Source organism: Neopelma chrysocephalum, unplaced genomic scaffold (assembly GCF_003984885.1).
Source record: "Neopelma chrysocephalum unplaced genomic scaffold, ASM398488v2 Primary Assembly neopelma1_22, whole genome shotgun sequence".
NCBI lineage: Eukaryota > Metazoa > Chordata > Aves > Passeriformes > Pipridae > Neopelma > Neopelma chrysocephalum.
The window spans coordinates 24,739,502-24,762,109 of NW_020897689.1; the positions used below are offsets into that span (position 1 = coordinate 24,739,502).

Consider the following 22,608-nt stretch of genomic DNA (forward strand, 5'->3'; position numbering starts at 1 on the left):
CATTGTACTCATCACTGGAAAGGTAGAGTAGAATGAAAATGAAATTCCAAGCCACAAGGGCTGCAGACATCTGCGTTTTAAAGAAAACTTTCTTCCTAATTCAGAACTGTATAGTAGCTGAAGTTGGCAGGGATCTCTAGAGATTGTCTAGTTCAACCCTCCTGCTCGAAACAGGACATACTACAAAAATGCTCCAGAACATCCACCTCTTCTCACTTTGCCCTTGGAGTCAATGCATGGTACTGTTCTTTTTATCTGTGAGGCCTTCAGTCATCCAAGAGCCACCTGTGATCTCAGCTGTCTTAGTACCAGATCCTAAAGAGCAAAGTTTTAAGGCGTAATTTATTATATCCTCTCTTGGCAAAAAAAAAGAGAGAACTGAAAATTTAAAATAGCAAAATATGGTCCTATGATTATATACAGAGAAACTAACCCACGCCATATATTTCACACTGAACAGAAGAATAAATGCTCTTTTTAGAAACCCAGACACATAACAAAGTGTTTAAAAGACTTAGCGGAAAGGGCTATGGAGGACAGTTTACAACTCCACAGGAGCTGGTGTCAAGAAAATGCCAGTGAAGCAGCAGTGACTCCAGGCAGGTTAACATGGTCTGGTCAATATGGCACTGAGTGCCACCCTTCAGACATTAACATGCTGACTGTTGCAGGATGCAGTCAGTCTGAGGCCTAGACTCACCATTCCCCTAAAAAAAATTCTCACATTCAGCATGCGAGCAAAGCGGACAAGTTTTTTCCTGCCTCTCTGCAAAAATAAAAACACCAAAACAAAATCAGCTATTCAAATTCCACACCGCCCCCATTTTGAATATGGCCCCTCTGCTTTCTCAGCTAAGTGCTCTGTAAAGCTCTTTAACTCCAGGCACTCAGGGCACCCTCCAATCCATATTGTCCCACGTGCTATCTACATAGAAATTTCAGAGGGGAACTGCCTCTTCCCCTACAACTCCTATTACTACCTGGCTCATGCCAATGACTCATACCTGCCAGGAAGAGGACTTTTAGTGTACATATGGTGCTCATGAGCAAGCACACCATACCTCTCCCCAAGCCTCTTCAGCTCAATGCATCATCGCCTTGAGGAAAAAAAAGGAAACATTTGTTCCCTAAGTCATCAAGTTGCTGTCACACACAGGCACCCTTCAACCTGTGCCACTTGCTATAGTTCTCATCCCTGGATGCCAGCTGGTCAAAAAATGCTTAGAAAGCTCAAGGCAATGAATAAGAAAGAGAAATGTATAAAAGAGCCCAAGAGACTCCCCTGGGGCCTTGCCACTGACCTCCAGCATACATGCTGGATCCCCCCACAACAGGTTAGTGGTGGTTCTTGACAGCCAGCAAAATAACTCCTGCAGCCAATCTGCTGTGAAATATCTCACCCATGTTTCTACATTTTTTGGGGGTTGTTGTTTTTTTTTTTTCCCTGGTTTGGAGGATTTTTTTTTTCATTTTCATTCCAACAGAAGAAAAGGAAAAATCTGCCAAACAGACAGCAGTTCTTCATAGGCAAACATCTCTTCCTCTGAGGGATCCAATTTTCCCTGTCTCATTCTTTCTACTGGAGATGCAAAAATCAGCCTCTCCCTTCTTCCTGGATGATGATAGAGGGACTTTTTGAATCTGCTGAAGGGAGGCAAATAAGGGCCCTATTCTGTCTCAGCTGCTCCTCCAGTTCTTTAAAGGTTCTATATATGTAGTGATTAGAAACCCACTGGTTTAAATGAGCTTCCCATGTGGCCTTACCTCACCTGTCTGAGGCATTCTGAGGCACTGGCAGTGCTTGCAAGGTTAATTACCGGTGAAAGGTTTAAGCAGCTACTGCCCCTTGGTTGTCTGTCACTGCTTCCTTGCTCAGATGAGATGTCTGATAAGCAATAGGGCAGGCTGGGAGTGTGTTCGCATGTCAAATGGGGCTCCAAGATCTGTGTGCTAGCAGGACCGCTGGGATTTAGTTTGGGATCAAGAGCTCAATCCTGTAATTCTGCAGCCTGCCCTAAGGCTGCAGTTCCACAAGCAGCTGTCAATGTTAACAGCACCCTCCTGCCAAAAGGAGAAGGCTTGCTCTTCCTCCTCCCCTGCCTTTTCTTATCCTCCCGGATTCCAGTCATATGGTCCTCAGCCTTCCTTACCGTGGCAGAATATGATTCAGTTTTTCCACTGGGTTATTTTTTTTTTGTTAGCTCAGTAAGTTAAATTTGCTTGTCTATGGGAGTCCCTGAGGTACTAGATGGAGGCTGGCATGAGGTAAGAAACTAGAGAAAACTGCTGAGAGTGGGGAAAGAAAGTGGAGGAAATAGTGGGAGAGACTTACCCTTTTTGGAGACAGTCATCTCCCGAAGCCGTAGCGCAACATGGCACTCTGCAATTAGTGGGGATGATCCATATATCAGCTGAGTTATTGCTCATGTGAAAAAAGGCCTAACTTAGAAGCAAGTATTTTTCACTTAGCTGCAGACAAGAGGCACTCCAGCAGTATTACAGCACTGGTAAATTAAAAAAAAGGCAAAATTAACAAAAAAATTCTTTTGGGGTTAAATCTGTCCTATCCACATACTCCACCTATGTGAATGCAGTTTCTCCTCCCAGTTCTGCAGCAAATTTGTGCCCGAGCACTCCTGTTCATATTCACCACAACTTCTGAGGACAGTAAATTCCTGTTGTTTTCTTTCGGCAAAATGCCATTTGCTAGCAAGTTCACACTGACATCAATGCTTCAAAATGCTGCCACCTTCTGTGGAAAACTGGAAATTTACTGGTATTCTATCCCATGCACTGAATTTTTCCAAATTTCAGAATTTAATGCTTTATAAGAATGCCTGCTGCTTTACTACTTCCCTGCTGCACAGTAAATTACTATTTCGTGGAAGGATGTGAGAAAATCTAGGTTTACTTGCTTCGTGTTCCTAAGAAAGAGGGATGGGAAAACATCATGTTAAATTTATAAAGTTAATGATAACATAAAGAAATGCTTTTATCATCCTCCAGGAAATTTACAGGCATCCCAGTGATTAAAATATCCTTCATCTGGAAAGGATTCTGTTGGTTACTGTAGGAGAGCAGGAGACCACATGTTGCTGCCTTCATTGTAAAGTCACAGCAGATTATCATGCATTAAAGAGGAGCTGCTACAGGGAGTTATAAATAACATCTCCTCCTATCAGCTTTTAAAAAAAACTGCAGCTGCTGAAAATTTCCATTTGTCCAGTACAAACTGTGCTTCAGTGAAGTCTATCCAGGACTTAGCAAGCAGGCTGTTCCCTGTTTCAGTTAACAAAGAGACAAAAAACTTTACATGCAGAACAAAGTATCTCCAGGTCATTTGCTCTATACAAACAAATTTATGCTATTCAGAAAACAGCAATTTCCAACTATTAATCCCATAAATGTGATAGCTACAGAAATCACTAAAATATTTAGAAGATTATAAAATATATATTATAAAAATAACCCCATTTTAAAGTCTTCAAGCATTAACAAATGAATATTTACAGAACCAAGTGCTAAAATACTTGTGTGGTCTTGTTAGATCAACAAACTGTAACCAGAAATCTGTACAGGAAATCAGAGATCTCTGGGAGAAACCTTGTCACATACTACCATTCAAAACCTTTTCTTCTACCATATTCCACGGTTATTGGATGAGGTTCATCATGCTGTTCTCCAGTCGTTCTGATACAGGGGTGTATACACATCACTATGTGAACTCATGATCAAATAAACTGAGACTGTCTATATTGGCAAGTAGAACATACTGCTAGGAGAGGATATGCACAGCAAAGCTGCTGAATATTGAGATCCTGACACACATACTATATGCATTTCAGGTAGGACCTACTTCAGATTAGCCCTAGCCTAGTGCTAACAGATGGAGCGCACTAAGTATGCACGAGGCATTCATCTTCTGATCACTCCCACTTGTCATGCAGGGTCTTGGAGTGTTTATAATGGACTCCTTTTGAAGGAAACCAAACCGACAGCTACATCCCCAGAACATACGCAATATCTTCCAACCCTAGCAGTCGCTGCATCCACAGGACTAGACTAAAGCCGGTCTGGACTGACACATCAGTGGTGTGGATATTGGATTCTCAGTTCCCCATCTCTTGTTCAGAACTCTTATTTGCCAGTGTAGACACAGGCTCAGATACTGAAACAACCTGAGGCAAAGAAGCCACAACATAACGTTAGTTGAGGTATAAACACATTACCAGTGTAGCAAGGACTGAAATATCCCAGACCATGGCAAAAATCACAAATACATGGTTATGCCATAGAATCAGTTATAAAACACTGTGCAGAATACACAGAATAAAACTAGCTAGCTGGCACCTGCGAGGTTACTGCTGAACTTAAAAAAGCAAAACAAGTTGGACAAGTGGACTCAAAAAGGCAGCTCAGTGAGCGAATTCAGTGCTCTGGAGATAGAAGTGGACATGGCACAGGACCAAGACACACCCAACAATCATCTTTAGGCTCCAAGACACAGACAAGCGTCTGTCCTGCTTTTACACCCAAGAGACACATGCTGTCACTGTTCTCCACCTATGTCAAAGGAGCTGACTGCTGTCTGCACACCTAACACACAGCTGAGCAGCAGGAAATCCCCAGTAACTCCAGAATGTATCTTTGCATCTTTAAAGTTTCCAAAGGTTGTGTTAAAGAAGATCACTTCCAGTACAACACCAAACCTATTTTAGAGGCATTTCCAAACACACTTGTGAGAAGGGGCCTGCAGGAGGTGCTGGCTAAGGAAATGATGCTGCGAGCACACACTGCTGCGACACCACCAGGGACTTGGGGAGACTCAGAATCACAGAAGGGGTCAGGTTGGAAAGGACCACGGTGGGTCATCTGGTCCAACCTCTCTGATCAAGCACGGTCATCCCAAAGCACATTGCACAGAACTGTGTCCAGACAGTTCTGGAATACTTCCAGTGAGGGAAACTCCACAGCTTCTCTGGCCAATCTGTTCCAGTGCCTGTTCACTCGCACAGTAAAGTTCTTCCGCATATTCAGGTGGAACTTCCTGTGCATCAGTTCCTGCCCGTTGCCTCTTGTCCTATTGATTGGCACCACGGAGAAGAGCTCCATCCTCTTGGCACCGCCTCTTTAGATATTTATACACGTTGATGAGGTCCCCTCTCACTCGACTTTTCACTTTGCATTTCACTGTTGCTGCAGCTGTGAGGTGTCACTGACACAGCGCCGGCCGCCACGGAAGTCACTTTGTTCCTGCTGGCCCCACAGCATGCGGCGCCGCTTTCTCTCCTCGTTTTTGGCAGGCGGAGAGGGAAATGCCAGGGGACGAGCCTGGGACAGCCCATCCGGACGCACGGCGGTTCGAGCGGGCTGAGCCGCCGGGATATCGCCGCCCGGGGGGAAGCTTAAGTATCATCCCGTTCCAACTCCGTGCCATGGGCAGGGACACCTCCCACTAGACCAGGTTGTTCAGAGCCCCATCCAGCCCGGCCCTGAACCTTCCAGGGATGCGGCACCCACAACTTCTCTGGGCAACCTGTTCCAGTGCCTCACCTCCCCTCACAGTAAAGAATTTCTTCCTAATACCTAATCTGAACCTACTTTCAGTTTGAAGCCATTCCCCCTTGTCCTGCCAGTAAATGCTGTTGTCAGTATCCCCCAGTCCTTGGATGCATTTTTTAATTAGTACTGTCTCCGGATTCCTTGCTTAACATTCCCATATGGCAGAGACGCCTTCACACAGGCGGCCGCGCACGCGCAGACCGCGCCGCTTCTCCCCTCCCCGTTCCGATTCCCGCCGGAAGATGCCCCGTCCCCGCCGGGAGGTTGGACCGGCGGCGGGCGGGACGGGGCGGTGCCGCGGCGGTGCCCGGCTGTGGGCGGTTCGAGGCTCGGGCTCGCCGCCTCCGCCGGCACGTCTCCGACACCCTCGCGAGGTAAGCGCCCGCCGGGAAACCGGGGAGCGGGTGAGGAAGTTGGGCCACCCCGCCCCGCCCCGCCCCTCCCGCTTCCCGGCGGGTCCCGTGGCCCCCGGGCCCCCCGCACCCAGTGCCCCCCGCGCCCCCGACCGGGACCGAGAGCCCGGCGGCGGCTCCTCCCCGGGCCTGTCCACCGCTGCCGCGGGGGGAGCGGGCCGGCCGTGCCCTGTCGCCGGAGGGAGCCGGGGAGGGGGCGCCCAGCGGCGTCCGGCACCATCCCGGCACCATCCCGGTACCCTCGCCCTGCCCTGGCGGCGCTGGCCGCGGGAGCTCCTGGCCGGGGATACGGTCTCCCCGCCAGGCCCTGCCCCAGGAGGGTGTCACGGCGGGGCACTGGGGCGGGTGACACCGGGCCACGCTTGGAGGCCTTCCCTTCCTTTCCCTTCCCGTCCCCCCGAGTTCTGCCTTGGCCGTCAGCCGGGACGGCTCAGGTGCGAGACCCCCGCGCCCTGTCCAGCAGGTGGGCATCCATCCTCAGCCCCCTACCGTAAGGACTGGAGGATGTAGGACTCCCGTTTCTCTGGCTTTTTTTTTTTCCTTCTGTACTTCTTGCACCAAAATCTTTGATCGTGTTCTAGTTCGTTCCTGCACTTCTGTGTCTTCCCTTCTTTCCATGATCTGACTTTTACTAGAGGGCGACTACTCCAGGGCAGAGACTGCCAGTTCTGGAATGTCTGGAAAAGACTTTGCTCTGTTGTGCAAAGTATTAGTAGGAAAGAAATTGCTGTTGAAGAGCTCTGTGGGAGGAGAGTGTATTTGTCAGTGTCCTGAGAAGCAATGTCGATGAGGGAAGGATTGTACTTTCTGGTTTGTACTTGAAAGTCTTTCCCGAGTGTGCCATGTCATGTGTTCGAGAGCTCTGTATATTTCTGGAAAAAAGCCAAGAAAGTCCAGGTATATACAGTACGTGTCATGGTGTTCTCAAATTCCAAGAGTCTGTAGAAGACCAAAGGCTTATTCAGCAACTAGAGCTGTTATTTCCATGATAAGTGGCCATGCCGCAGCTCTGACGGACTGGCTTTAACTACTGGAAACCCGTAGACTTGCGAGGTGTCATGGAGCTCATGAGCTATTAGAACTTAGGCACACAAATTCTGTTACCTGCTCCTCAGGGACAAATGTGGAAATAGCACCATGAAAAATGCTATTAGAGATTTACTCCCTGGATAGAAATAAAAAGTATATCTTAAATATGAGTTGCTTGTCATGCAGCTTCTTTAAAGGTCGGCAGACAGCACCGGTGTCTGGAATCTGAGTTTTTGTCAGTTTTTTAATGAAAATTATCAGGTTTGCATGGTTAGTTATGCATTTCATAAATGAGCAGATAAATGCAAATGAGGTTAAGGACAATTTAAAGCCTAAAGAAAAGAAGTGCAGCTGTTTACTTTTTCCTTTTGGATAATGAATAATTATTGAAAGGAGCTGAATGTAAGTATCTTTCAAATTGTCAGAGAAAGACATGCATTTGTCAATACTGGAAGTCGTACTGTAGTTGTAATGAACTGAAAGTATCTGGTCTGTGTTATGCAACTGGTAACTCGAAGTTCCTGTTTGACCTTAATAGTTTGTCAGATTTAACATCAGGTCAGTTCAGATTTGAAAAGCAGTATAGTTCTGCTGCAGAAATATTTCTTTGTCAATCTGTCAGTGACAAAAATTAATAGGTAATCCTTGATTGAAAAAGGTGATGTAGAAGTTCTCATGAAGACATGGTCTTTAACTGCCCAAGGCAGATGTCTCAAATAATGCTACTTTCTGCGTTTTCCATCTCTGATTTGTAGCTTAAGTCATATTAGGAGGAACAGTTATAGATGGTTGCTGATGTCTGTGAAGTTCTGTTGTAGCAGCCACAAAACTTAGTGGAGTCTAATGGATTTATTCACTGTTGCCGTGAGGCACAGGATTGACAGTGGGCCCATTTTTTTGTTGGCTGTGAAAGAGAGCAGCATACTGTTTTCTGGAAAAAGGTGAAAGGCTGAGAAACTTCCTTTCGAATGGTGCTGTTATCTGCCACCTTTCGAAAGGTAAAAGAGTAATGCTTAAGACAGCAAAATGCTGGAAATTGTTGGATATGGGAAGAAAAAATAAAATAAAATTTGTATGTTGTTTTTTGAATGTTTCTTAGTTTGTTTTTTAATTCCATATCAAAGAAACTTTAAAGCTAAGCATTGTCTGAAGGGATGGAAGAAGGTGGGAATTCAGAGTCTGAGGAGGAAATTAATAAAGTGTTTACTGCATAAACATTTTTTATTTTTCATAGGTGGCATGAAACATCTAGTTTGTAAGCATATGCATAAGGAATGCTCTTGGCACACCTTGATAAGTTACTTTGGCCTAAACATCGATTGCTTCTTTTAAAAACGTAAGTAAAATAAGTGTAATATGATTTGAGATTTTCTTTCTGATCACAGTTAGCATGATCTGCCTATAAAAGGAAAAGTGAATATATGAAGGTGAAAAGTTACAACTTTTGACAAAGACTCTGAAAGCTGTTGTGTTTTACAGAAATGGCAGCTCAGAAAAGGAAGTCTACGTTAGTAGAGCCTTCTGCTAAACGTCCAAAGCTGGACAAGAACAGCAAACAGTCATCAGCAAAGAAGGAAAAGGAGGTGTCAGATACAAAACATGGCTCAAATAAGTCAAAGCCTAATCAGTGTGCAGTGCAGGAGAAAACTGTCCTCAAAACCTCTGTCAAATCAAACAGGTCAGTGACAAAAAACTATGTAATTGTTCTAGGTTATCTTCATAGGTTACTTTGGTGCAGAAACAATCTAAGCAGAGGGAATCCAAGTTAAAGATACAGCTGAATAGTTAAATAGTACTAGTAGGGAGATCAGACTTAAATCATTAAGTACACTATCTGCTATGTAATCTTTCTCTGGAACCATGTAAGTGTCTTGAAATCCAGAAAGACTTTCTTGAAAAAAGTTTCTGAAGTGGAAATTAAGCTAATGCTTCCTTTGAAAACCACAAGTGTCAACTATTAAAAACTGCTAGAGATGTTAAAAAGCATTCATCTGGGGTTCATAGTTCAGTCTTGCCATGCATAAAAACCATTAAGGGTACACTTGAGAGTAACCAGGTAGAAGCGAACTCTTTTTAGAATGATTCCAGAGAAAATTCTTCTAAAAGTATTGAGGATGTAAGATCTAGTGTTTTAAGAAAGAAAATAAAAAATAAGGCAGAAGTTAGTAGGAGTGAAAAGAATCTTATGACAAATTCTACTTTCTGGATGCTGAAAAAATAATTATTTGAATCTTTCAGTGATAACACCAATGAACCTGAACTAGGAATGCGCATGACTACAAGATCATCAGCTTTCAACTCAGATAATAAAACAATACCTGGCAAAACAGTCCAGCAGCAGCAGCCTAAATCTGCAAAAAATAAGGAGGCATGCCAGAAAAAATCTGTGCAAGAAGTTCCCAAGTCAAAATGCATAATTGCACCAAATGAGCCAGTAATGAGGAGATCACAGAGACTGCAGCAGTTAACACATGTACATGTTCCAGCAAGATCCCTGCGCAACAGAGAAGTTAAAGAAGAAAAAGCTTTGGAAGTTAAGCACAGTAGCCAGGCAAAAAGAAACAGTCACAGTGTTCCAGCAAAAGCACTTAAATCTGCTGGAGAGAAAACGGAACAGAAAAACACAAAGATAAAGTCAAAAAATACTAATGAGAATAAAGAAATACATGTAGAGGTGACCAGCTCTCTGAAAGAGAAGAAATGTAAAGCAGACAATAAAAAGGATAATTCCAATAGCTTGCAACGCAGTCTTCAAGGGTCCTCATTATGTCCTGACGAGAGTCTTGAGGAAGTTAAGAAAGACCAAACAGGCCCTGTATCTCCTAATCCTAGCAACACAAAGAAAGTGGAAACTGATTCTCTTAAGCCAAATTTTAAGACAGTATCTAAGGAAAAGCAACAAACACATCAGAACATAAAACCCAATACAAAACCAAAAAATACTTCACAGCCATCTGTAAGTGAAACGAGTGCAGCTGATCAACCAGAGAATGATGTGAAATCCAAAAGGGTGAGCATCCTTGAACTTTGTGAAGAAATTGCAGGTGAGATTGAGTCAGATACAGTAGAAGTGAAAAAAGATTCCCCTAATGCCGAGGATAGCAAAACAGAAGAAAAGCAGGATGACCTGCATTTACAACAAAGTGAAGTGCTTACTCAGAAAGAACCTAGTCAAAGTACTCAGTGCAAACGTTTTTTCCCTAGCAAAAAAGGAATGCCCGTCAAATGTACTCTGAATGGTAGAAATAACTCCTCAAACAAAAACTCTAAATGGACCAAAATTAAGTTGCTGAAAGCTAGTAATATGAAGCAAAGTAACTCAAATTCTGCAAATGCCCCCAAGGTTGCTTTCTTAAAAGATTTCCCTGAAGTTTCAGAGGCAAGTCAAATAGCTACAGAAGCAGAGCTTTCGAAGGCACAAAGCAAGCTGTCAGCAAGACTCTCCGAGAATGAAAATACAACTTGTGTGCAGGAGAAATCAGATCCTTCAGCTGAAAGAGCTGGAGTTAAAGAAGTGACATTAGAAACAAAACAGCCCACAAGGAAAGGTGCAGAAAATGGTTTGTTGCCTAATTTGACAAAACATTTATGTGAGCCAAGACCAGATGAGGTAAGTTATTTTAATTATGGTGTATGGTGGGAGGGTGTTCTAAATCTGTTGTGTTTTCTGAGAATCCTGTGTTCAGAAACTTCATTTTAACAATGACTTTATTTTACAGTAACTTAAAATTTTCAAATGTATTAAAGATTTACTGTTGTGTTGTCATAGATAGGATGATAGCAAGCTGAAAAATGATCGATTCCACACTCCTAAATTCTGTTGTTAGTTAAATGTTGATCAGTAAAATTTTCTGCTGGAGCCAGAGGTTGTACAGATTGATATGTATACTTTTTCATGACTTAAGCTTCCATAGCTATTCTGTTCTGGAAAGGTGTATTAAAGGAACACTTGTTTCCCTCTCATTTCCTTATCTGAATGAGCTTCTGTTAAAATTTAAGATTTTAAGGACAGCTGTGTTCTAGAGGAAGTATTTTACAAGCTTATATATAAAATGAAAAAGATTTTTTTTAAAATTAGTACTACAAATTTCAGTATGGAGTAGCCAATCAGTTGCATTTTGTCTGCTTAAAATAATGTAGGAATCAGAAAACTGGTGCTGTATTTGAGATGGTAATACTTAGTTAAATTAGTGGTTTTGTTAATAGGTTAAAGGCCTTAAATAATTTGTTTTTTTTTTTATTTAACGTTTCCTGTTTTGTTTAGAACTTTCGATTACATTTGGAATCAAGTCCAGAAAGTTCTCCAGTAAAGTGTGTTACAGCTCCTACACCACCAAAACAAGTTAAAAAAGAACCCAGAGAAAGTGAACCTCAAGGTAACTGTTTACTAGTAATTTCTCCACTTCTTTTGACCGGTTCTATGGGAAGCATAAGCCTTTCTTTAAGAGGAGCATTTCACACAGTAAGGTACAGCTGGCACAGAACTAAACTTCTAGAGTTGGAACTGTTCACCAGGGTTTTTGTGTTGTTTTGTGTCACACCCAAGGCCACTTTAGCAGCCCAAAATATTCTTTCATCTCTGGGCTGTGAAGAGGGAGAGAGAGGGGAAACCCAAGCAAATTCTTTCCTTTTCCATGTAATAAAGCAGTAGAACTTATAATAAAACTTTCATATTTCAGTTGGCTTCTCTTGGCTTGTTTTTTTTTTTTTTAATTCTCTGTTCTGGTTCCTTTGAATAAGTATCTGCACTTCTTTCTTCTAAATTGTTCTACTTGATCTTGACCAAATTACTAATTGAGTAATCACTCTCTTGTTTTTATTACATAGTCTTCAGCGCGTGAATGCAGTTTGTCAAAGCTTATGATGAGTATAATGTGTCTATTTTGACTGAAGTACATTTGACTAAGAAATATTATCAATGGATCACTAACCTGTCTCTTCATTAACTTTTTTGTTCTGTTTCTGGTGGTGGTAGGGTTGTTTTGGGGTTTTGTTTTAGTTTTGTTTTTTAGTCTGAACCTTATTTTGAGTGCACTGTTTAACTATTTAGCTTTACTAAATAGTTAATTTGGGGTTTTTTTTCTGCTGTTGTAGGATACTTTTGAAGGGCAGAATGATGTCCTTGTTCTGTTAGAGAATGTAAAAAGTATTTTTTCTTTCATTTGCTATTGCTGATTGTTTCTTTTCCTTAAGTGCTATAGAACATGCCTCAGGTGGGGACATGCTATACATTTATGATTCTAATACTATACATGGAGCTATTTATGTGTGTGGTGGTATAAACATATTTAAACTCTTATGTAGTTTCAGTCCTGGCTTTGTTTAGCTGCTGGCAAACTGCTCTGCAGAATTGCTCTGGAAATGTTGAAGAAATTCACATTTTTTAAAGTATTGTGGAGAAATATCTGAAGACTGCCTCAGGGTTGAATCTTTTTTTATTGGCCACAAACAAATTGCAGCATTGTCTTGAATATGTTTTTTGCAAATCACTATTTGTGTAGCTTGAATTTCCTTTGCAACTTAGAACTTTATAATGAAGTTATAATCTTTGATTAATTGTAGATTTGACTCCCACGCAGTTGACGCAAACTTCATCTACAAATCAAACTTCTGAAACTGAGAACAGGTATAGTATTTCATACATTATGAAATTACAGTAACCTTCCGTAGAGTTACGAGAGGATTTATTATAAGACTAACTGTTGTCTCCCAGGCTCAGTTTTCAGATTCAAGTAAGTGACTTGTCCTTTGTAGAAACAGACTTTCATTTTGCCCATAGTTAAGGGATGTTTTTGTTTTGCTAAGAAAATCATTAAACAAGATATTTTTAACTGCACATTTATTTTTAAAAGTATTATTTAAGAGTTGGGAAAACATTTATAGTGGTCCCTTCCTTGAATCACGTAGCCAAAGAGGATGGGAAGAGTTTACCACATGATTTTCACTTACATCTGGAGGAGTTTTCTTATCCTTAAATTATAGGAGTCTGTGAAATCATGTGAAATCTTCTTAGGTGGTGAAGAGGGGATTTAATTTGGAATTGTTTTGTGATTGCTGTGAAATGAAGGTGTCAGCAGCAGCCATATTTAAAAAAAAAAGCTCTTAGTGTTAACTAAATTTTTCTTACAGTTCAAATATGCGTTTTATTGTTGGTCATGTTGACTGTTGTATTTTTTTAACAGTTCTGACGTAGTCTCTGGTTTTAGCCAATTGCAAGCTAAATACAAAAACTTCTTTGTACCCCTACCTTGAACAACAGGCTAGCTGGCACAGTGGTTAGTATATTGATACTGGTTTCTATATTCATAATGGAGACAAAAATGAATGTTTAAGCTAATTTTCAATACATCCATCTGAGGCAAGATAAACAATTCTGACTAACCAACCCTTTTGAACATGTTGAAAAAGTCTGCTACTATGGAATTTCACATTAAGGTGAATGGTAAGGTAGATGCAAAACTAGTTAAATGAGTGGATTTTTAAAGAATTTTCAATAAGCATTACAATAACTTTTGGGTTTTCATATTTTTATTCCCAACTGTCAAACAGTTTTATGTTATCTACTTAAATTTGTTACCTGTGTTATCTGAACAAGCCCATATTGGTTGACTATTATTTGGATATATATTTTTCTTCTGAGACCTTTCCTACCCTACTTTCCACATGTTATCAAAGATTTAAGCCATCATTCTTTCTGTGGTAATCCTGTCATAACAGAGTAATCTATATTATCTATGTGCATATCTATTGTGTGGCTCTCTTTAGGGCTTTGTAGGAAAAGGTCACAGTAGGAAAAGGCAAACCTTGGAGTAGCTACTTAAAAATGCAAATTTTAGGGCACATGACAGGAATAAAAAAATTAGCTCTGATTTAGCACAAAAAATGCTGTTTTAAAAACGTATGGCAAGAGTTTTTATTTTTTGAAAAGCTCACTGGATTAACCTGCTACCTGTGCTACAACAGCTGCCATAATTAAGTGTTCGGTCCTATACCCTTTGTTTGCTCAGAAACAGAAAATACATAAATACCTAGTTGAAGTATGTGCATTTTTGTGTATGTTTTGCTTTGGTGAGTTTTATCCAAACCTGGAATTACTGACATTTTTTTCCCACAGAATATAGTAGCAAGTTCATAGAATAGTTTTGTTGATATGTTATAGTACTTTCCAATGTTTCTTTCAGCTGTGACAAGGGGAAGCTTAAACTGAGGGAGATTCCGGTGATACCCATGCATTTGTTCCATGGATCCTCTTCCGCCCTTTACTGCTAGCCATAAGAAGGGAATAAACTTGAATTGAAGAGATTTGACATCTGACTTAGATTTGTGGGAATATTTACATGGTCTGCTTTATCAGCCTGGTGTATGATACCTAGACCTTATGTAGGAAATATATCGTGCTAGGCACCATTTGTCATGCTCTGAAAGTGCCTCAGTTAAAGGCTTGTGTTAATGGTTGTGACTAACCTGCCCCCTTCATCATAATTTTTTTATTTTTTAATAAAACAAAAGCTTTTGTAATTGGTCTAGTCACAAACTGTATTTTTTGGTTAATCCTTTTATTTCCTTATTTTTCCATATGAATTGCAGATTAAAATATATAGGACTATGTTTTGGGTAATAAATTTGGATTTGCATCTCATTAAAGTTTAGTTATACCAACCACAACGGCTTTGAATATCTAATATGACATATATAAGCAGTTCCATTTTTAACATGAAATATATTTGTATTTCAAGGGTTCCATTGTCAAATCCTTCATTAGCATCCAAATGCAGTAACTTACCATCTTCTGAGGAACATATTCAGAAGCTAAAAGAAGCAGGAAAAGATGGTGATAAGCAGCTCATCACAGTAAGTAATACTCTTCTAGTAAGGCTTATAGATGCTGGAAGAAATTACTTTTGAATTTGCAGTGCTGTGGTCTTTATGGACTTGTCTAAAAATCATTGCTTATACCTACTACTTACTACCATTGTAAGTGACTGGTGAAAGTAGAAGCTATACTAGGTTGTCAATGTTGACAGAAAAATGGTGGCAACTAGCCTTAAGCTGATTCTTGTTAAAACAAATTTCTGCATTTTTAAAATAGAATGGCTATTCAGTAAAAATACAGCTGTTTTAGGGATAATGAATTTGCCTTTACTTATGTGCAAAATCTCGGTTTCCTGAAATTTCAGAATTACAGGGTGAGCTGCATCTGGCAGATTGTGTGCAATATTAATACCAACGGATTTGTTACTGTGTCATTCAAATATCCTTTGTTCTGAAACAAACTTGAAGATTTTCCAGTGGATGTCCTTATTTTCACCATAATATTTAGCAGCAATACTGGTTTAGTTATTTATTCTTATCCTTTTTGCTATTAGCCACAAAATACAGGTAACAAGAAAATGCAAAATGAGAAGGGAGTGACAGTTGTTTTTCTGTCTTGTAGAATCACACTACTTGGTAGTGAGGCAGTTGGAGTTTTTGGTTGTGTTTTGTTTTGTGTTCTTAGTCATCCACATATCAGAAAATCCTTGAGAAATGAAAGGCTAGAGCTGGGAAGCTACAGAGGAAGAGGAATCCAGGCCATAAGGAAGGAAGCTTCTTAGGAAATTACACCTCTCACATACATAATTGGAGGTCATGCTAAATTGTAATTTTTTCATGTAATAAATGGATTAGACTCATGAAAATATTAACTAAATAGAAGCAGGTGAATTCTGAACACTCTTATATCCATACTGAAATACTTTAAAATCAGAGCTTCCAAGAACTAAATGGATAAACATATCCTTGAGTTGCCTGAAGTTACAAATCTAGGCATGTGAATGCCCAGCCACAGGATGATAACTGATCTGGATCTAACATTTCAGTTATTGCCTTTTTGAAACTCATTTTACCAAGAGAATTAAAATGAGTTATTAAATATCTTAACTATATTAAAAGGACTGTAGTAATATCCCTTTTCATTTCAGTAAAACTAACTTAATTTTTGCTTTTAGAGTCATAGAACTTGACTGAAAAGTTGCTAGGATCTTTGACAAGAAGAAATATGGAACTTCCTGCTTGGTTAGTGAAGAGAGGTTGTGTAGCTCTCCTCTGGGGTGTTCATACAAAGAAATTTCTTGGAGCTTACTCACTATGCTGGTAGTATCCTTGTATTCCACCTGAATTAGGAGAGTAATATTTTCTTTTCTCTAGATATGCAACAGTAAAAGTTATTTACCAAGCAAAATTTCAGAGTATAAAGAAAGGTTCATCAATGAAGAACACTGGGGAAAATGGGAGAGATTTAGTGTCTGGTTTTGTATGTGTATTTTTGGAAAATGCAACTGAGCACTGTGTTTCAATTGTAAATGTGAAAGGAATAGCTTCACAATATCTTATATATTTCAACACTTCATACAAATCTAATTCACTTTGATTTCACTGAGTTCAGAGCAGGCTTTTTCTTGTGTTGGTAAGGCATTTTGATAATGCCTGTATTTCACTTTACACAGAAAGCATTACGTAAGATACTGATTTGTTTTTCTTTTACCTTGGGGTAAACTGCTCTTTTAGCATTGTCAAAACACGTAGAGGAACCCAAGTATTAGTTAAGCCATTTTGTATAATACTATCCTTGACATTGGTTACTGTGAAGATGAGACATAGTTATGCCTAGAATAGTTTGTTCTAGGTTTTGGAGGGTAAATACTCAAAAGATTGGGGATTAAATGCATGTAATAAAATAAGGTACAATTTGTTATTAATAGTTTTGTTTGCAAAACCACGGTGATTTTCTTAAATGTGGATTCTGAATGGCTGGGCCTTTTTTTTATTAGTAGTAATAAATATTTTCGAAGGTGTTTGTGAAGTTTCCTAATGATACTTGAGAAAGGAGAAATTATTAATTTGGTTTAAAAACTGTTGAGGTTGACATTTCTCCTTTTTGGAGAGCAGGTCAAATCACTTAAATTAGCATTTAGAGTGTCTAAAAACTTTTATAGTTAATAGCTAGAAATCATTTTTATTTCAAGTTTCTGGCGTGTTGTTTTAAGAGAAGCAGTTTCATTATTCTTCCTTATTCTTCCTGTTCCTCCTTGAGCAAAGCTGGGAGGTCATGCTTTTGTTCTTAGCAAGAGACATTTAACTTGAACTTTATTACACTTTTTCAAAAAATGAAATGCCTGAAAGGTGCAATTTTGGGCTCTCTACTGTGTGATCTAATTCCTTTGGAGATCTGTCGACCCAGTCCATCTTGATGTATGTACAGAATCCTTTTTTCTTTCTGTAACCAAAGCAGAAAAACTAGTTGTGCTTTGTTTGACTAGCCACATGATGGAATATCTTTATTTTGCTGCTCTTTTGCTACTGACTTTTCCTAGTTTTTTGTATTTAAGTTTGGCATCTGTCCTTTTAATTGTCTTTACAGTATTTGAGGCTCGGAGTCTGGAATGTTACAATATTGTCTGTGTGTTCTAATCTTTTTCGTTCCTGAGCTATATTTAGAGAGGTGTTATGGTAAAACTAGGCTTTGTTTTTCACAATATGCTTTGAGTTTTTTATATTTAATCCTTAAAAATACATCTGAGTTTCCTTCTTCTCCCATATGATTGGTATAATGAATAGATTAATTTTCTTTTTTTCTTAAGTAGTATAATCTTGAACAAGCTTTGAGGCTATTTGACTGTAACAGAAATAATACAAATTCTGCTTGTAGAAGAAATACTTCATAGCTGCACTTGCACCGTTCTCTTCCTTGATACACATCGTCTAGTTATCTGAGCAACTTTCAAACATGAAATTATCTTCATTTTGTAAAAGTACAACTAAGACAAAAGATGAGTTGTTTCTGTTCAGACTTGTTTGCTGTCACACATCTTAAAAAGCAGGTCTCTTCAGAGCATAGAACTTCAGCTGAAAACAGCAAAGAATCTAATGCTCCAACAAACTTTGTAAAGCAAACAGTGCCAGGAAATGATGGTGTTTGAAGTGATGTGCAAAGATCTAGGTTCAGACTGAAGAGAGTATGAGGGGAAAGAAATGAAGATTGAGGCTAAAAATATGTTATGTTCCACATCCATGCCTTGGTGTTTGTGAGAGTAGTCTGTTCTGAATATTTGTGAACTGTAACCTCTTACACTTCATTTAAATGTTCAGTTGGTAGGTTGTCAGATTACATGAAGCTCCTTAGGAAGTTTTATAGAGTAATGCGCTAAAATTGTTCTTTACTTTCACTTCAGTCTGATGTGCATATATGAGAACTTGGATGTGAAATCATCTGTTCCTTTTACTTCTGAAATGGAAAGAAATACAAATGTGCAAAGCATATGTTTTCAATTTTCATAAAATGAGATTTGCTTTACATTCAAGACAAGGAAAGTCAGTTGCTTGTTTCTTGTAAAAATTCTCCTTCCCTGTCAGAACAAAATGTTGACCATAAAAATAAGAACTGATAAAAGCAATAATGCTATGAAGGAATGTTATGTATAATTACCTATGAAATACAGGGATACTTCTTCCATTTTATGCCACCGAGGAGATGTGTTCCTTTGAGTTAAGCTAGTATTTTGAAAATTATAGTAATCAGTTTTAGGGAAAAATCGTGTTAAACGAATGAACAGAGAAAACAAGTCACTAAAGTTATAAAAGGATAGTACAGAGTTATGGAGACTTTTCTGCCTTTCTAGAGATCTGAGTTAATGCCTACGTGCTAGCAAACAAATGTGATTAAATTTAGTTGATCTTTATAAGTATCAGCAAATGCGTGGATCAGGATGGCTTGATGGAAGGTTCTTCTGATTCTGAAGTTTGAATTGGGGCTATATGTGGAAGCGATAGTGTGCACACTAATTCAGTTTACACATTTGGATATCATACTTGAATTTCTCCATATGTATATTTTGGTTTAACTTGAACATGGTTTCCTGTTTGACTGAAATGAGTGATATGGAAAGAAGTTAGTGGAAATAATAAGTGTAAAAATGATTTCTTATGAGCCTGAAGAAATTTGCGTAGCAATCATTTAAAGTTGCTGTTTTCTTCCATAAACTGGTATAGTCTGGTTGGGCAGTTTCTCTGCAGAATTAGAGAATAGCTTTTGGGCAGTATTTCATTGTTCACATTAGTTAAGTACTGCCTCTCTCCTTTCCTGTAATCCCAGTGAAAACAAGGCAGTGACTACTGCAAAAGCGTAAGACCAGTCACTTTTCTTCCAACACAAATCTTATCCCTTGGGATATCTCTGCTCTAACAGAGAGGTAGTGGCTGCCATCCTTTCTTATTATCGCTTCTTCCAATTTTTGCTTCACTGCTGCAACACAGCTTTGTCTAGCAAATTCAGGTGGGTTTTGCATGATATACTTGGTCCTGAAGGTGGGGGAGAATGTTTTGTAAGGTTAGCTGGGGAGCTGAGACAGGAATTCAGGCACCAAGGCCATTAACGTGGTGTTTTGAGTTAACCCTGGCAGGCAGCTGAGCACCATGCAACTGTTCCCCCAGGCAGGATGGGGGAGAACAGTTTCACAGCTAAAGCAAAAGCTGTGCATGCAAGCAAAGCAAAATAAGGAAATAACTCACTACTGCCCAGTGGCTTGCAGGTGTTTAGCCATCTCCAGGAAAAGAGGAATTCATCATTTGTAACAGTTGGAAGACAAATGCGATTAACTCCAAATACCCTCCCCTTTCTCCTTCTTTCCCCTGGTCCTTACTGTTCAACATGATGCCGGGTGGCATGGGATACCCCTCTGGTCAGTTGGGGTCAACTGTCCTGGATCTGTCCCCTCCCAGCTTCTTGGCACCCCCATCCTCCTCACTGGCACAGCAGTGTGAGAAACCGAAAAGGCCTTGCATTCTGTGTACACATGGTGCAGCAATAGCTAAGATTTCCCTGTGTTACCAGCCCCGTTTTGGTCACAGATCTAGTACACAGCACCAAAGCAGCTGCTGTGAAAGAAATTAACCTTATCCCAGCTAAAACCAGTGTGCATCAGAACACACTCTGCAATATTCCTGAATAATATTTTTATATGTGTTGAGAATGGATTACTAGTCCATTGTAAATACAGTGCAGGGTTTTAACCTTTTTTTTTTCATATCGCTTTAGCCAATGACCAGTGAGGATATAATTTCATGATGAATAATGAAACTCCATTTTCTTTTTGGAAATATGTTAAACAATATTAAATACATCGCAGTTCTGAAAGTTTCAAGTTGATTTATATCCTTTTGCTAAAACAGTTTTTCAGAAAGATGGACACCGGCAATGAGTTGGTTTTCTGTTGTTGTTGTTGATTGGGTTTTTTGTTCAAAATGAAGACAGGACTTTTTTCTGACTTGGGACGTGTCTTCTGATCCTACTGATAAGCAAGGGGATCTACCCAGCAGCCTCAGTCTTGAATGCATCTTTCATTGAAATAGAATTCTTTGACCTTTTCATTTTCTGTGGAGAGCCCCAAAATCTTTGTGTTGTTTCTTCCTGCACTTCTTGTATTTCCAACCCACTTGTTTCTGTGGCTGGGCTTTATTCTTTGTTCTGTGCAAAGACTAGGGGAAAAAACAGTCTTCCTCTAACCAATACTAGGTAATCGAGAAGGAGATGACCTAATCTGTGCCTGAAGAGAAAGGAAAAAAAAAAGAACAAAAAAGGCCCTTTTTATCTCCTACAGAGGCACCAAATGCCTTTTTTGCTTGCAGGGCTCCTTACTCCACATGTGGAGGATCAGCAGACATGCATCTTCTCAAAGAAGATATTGGTAAGACTTTTCTTTCTGTCTAACACAGAATTAAGAAGCCTTTCTGAAGATTAAGGCAATATTGTCTCAATGTTCAATTACAGTTAGCCTTGAAACAGTAGATATTCTGTATTTATTTGAGGATTGCCTGAGATGTTGGGAATGCTCACTTAATTGCCATCTACACATGCAGAATTTGCTTAGGAAATGAAAGTATCTTTGCTCTTTATTATTACTCTTTAGAAAACTGAGTTTTAAGGAGACTAACACATTTGTGTTCCTGAAATCGCACGTTTTCTTGAATATTGCTCTGAAAAACATTTCTCTGAGAGTCAAGCTTCTTGCATGTTTTTCTATTTCTGGCAAATCAACAGTTTATTTTTCAGTACACAGTATCTGATGTTTGCTGAGAAGATTCCAGCCCTCCCCTTTCAAATCCCAGCTTTATTTACTCTCATATGTGGTGCATAAGGTGCTCCTAGGTGGGGTTTTTTGGTTGTGTTTTTTTGTTTTTGTTTGTTCGTTTGTTTTTTGGGGGGGTTGTGTTTTTGTTTGTTTTTGTTTGGTTGGTTTTTTTATCTCTTCCCATTAGGAAGGACTGGTAACCCTTAATGCAGTATTATTGCTTGAGAGCTCTTTTTCCCTGTGGATGTATGCCCTTTCCACTTTAGCACTTGCAATGACATCAGTTGAAAAATAGTCAGATCCTCTAGATGTTTTGTTGAAGTACAAAAGTGCATTCTTCATAGTTCCTGACTTTATTTTGCATATCTTTTTTTGTTACTGTTGTAGTCTGCATTGGATTTCCAAAGCTGCTGCTTTTAATTTTTGTCTGAAGCATTATGTCCTGTTCTGTGGCTTTGAAATAGTATTTCAGTTATACAAAAATCTTCTTTATTGCCCTTGGGATACTGTAAAGTATTTCCTATAACTATAGTCCACATTTGTCAGGGCTACAGAGTTCAAAAGATTGCTTTAGATACTACAATGTACTTTTTCTGATAACTGATGTAACATGTCATTTGTATTAACCTCTGTGGGTAGCCCATTGATACAACTGAATGTGTGTGGAGTAGTAACATCAGTAAAATCCTTAAAAACCAAAATCCAAACAAAAATTCTGCCCCCAAAACTCAAAGCCACTGATACTAGCAACATCTGAGAAAGTCAGACTATAAAATACAATATGGCAGTACTATTCCAGGGAAGTAATCTGTTCCTGGAAACTTGCAAAAGAGCATATGTATTTACAAGTCAAGATGGGATGAGCTAAGCAGTCAGACAACTTTGAGGATATCCTTGCCTTGAACTTTTTGATGACTTCCTGCATAGCTAGGGGTTTTTTTTGGCTTGAGATTTTTGGTAGTAAACTAATAGATGGGTTGGCCTAAATACCTTTAGCTTCTTGATGATTTGAACAGAAATTTTTTCACGAGACTTATGCAGTACTGTCATGTGCTAATTATTTTAAGACTTGCTTTATGTAGCTGATTTTCTAATTCGCATGGTGGGGGGTTTTGACATATATTCCAAGCATCGAAGTACGCTTCCTTTTCACTTTTCCTACTCTAGACATAGGGGATATGTTCTCCATCTTCAAGGCAGGATTACTAAGTTTGGTTCGGTTGGTTCATCTTTAGATAGTCAGCATACATCATTCTTCCTGCTGAACTGCCTTTTCTTCATCTTTCACGTATAAACCCTGAAAATGTAGTATATTTTGGTGGCCAGAATGGGTACACTTTGTTTTGAATTGTATTGCTGCTTTCAAGGAAATCTGCAGGTAAAATAAAATGTGTTAGATTCAATTTTTGCACTTTTAGAAAGCTCATCTTAATCTGACTTTAAAAACCTAACCTAAGGGTTCATCTTTCCTTTTTCCTTCAGAAAATGAACTTACTCCT

The 22,608-nt window shown here is 39.5% G+C and overlaps 2 protein-coding genes across 6 annotated transcripts in view; both read left to right on the forward strand.

Annotated features, from left to right (window-relative positions):
• Positions 1-5,720: 5,720 nt before the first annotated feature.
• LOC113964115 (translation initiation factor IF-2-like) lies at positions 5,721-6,485 on the forward strand. Its single transcript, XM_027676035.1, has one exon. The coding sequence runs from the start codon at positions 5,721-5,723 to the stop codon at positions 6,483-6,485; it is 765 nt and encodes a 254-aa protein (XP_027531836.1).
• ESCO1 (establishment of sister chromatid cohesion N-acetyltransferase 1) overlaps positions 5,829-22,608 on the forward strand; it is a 33,626-nt gene continuing 16,846 nt past the window's right edge. The window contains exons 1-7 of one of the 5 annotated variants that reach the window (XM_027675487.1): positions 5,829-5,936; positions 8,239-8,340; positions 8,484-8,682; positions 9,243-10,614; positions 11,269-11,380; positions 12,567-12,630; positions 14,741-14,855. In XM_027675487.1, the coding sequence (XP_027531288.1) occupies positions 8,486-8,682; positions 9,243-10,614; positions 11,269-11,380; positions 12,567-12,630; positions 14,741-14,855 (1,860 nt within the window). In that variant the 5' untranslated portion in view covers positions 5,829-5,936; positions 8,239-8,340; positions 8,484-8,485. Of the gene's footprint in view, positions 5,937-6,224; positions 6,439-8,238; positions 8,341-8,483; positions 8,683-9,242; positions 10,615-11,268; positions 11,381-12,566; positions 12,631-14,740; positions 14,856-22,608 lie in introns of those variants that run through there. The other 4 variants (XR_003533013.1, XR_003533010.1, XM_027675477.1 and 1 more) reach the window with 4 other exon arrangements.

Excerpts from the sequence above, each read along its gene's own strand:
- LOC113964115 (XM_027676035.1), top strand. The coding sequence starts at position 5,721 with ATGGCAGAGACGCCTTCACACAGGCGGCCGCGCACGCGCAGACCGCGC.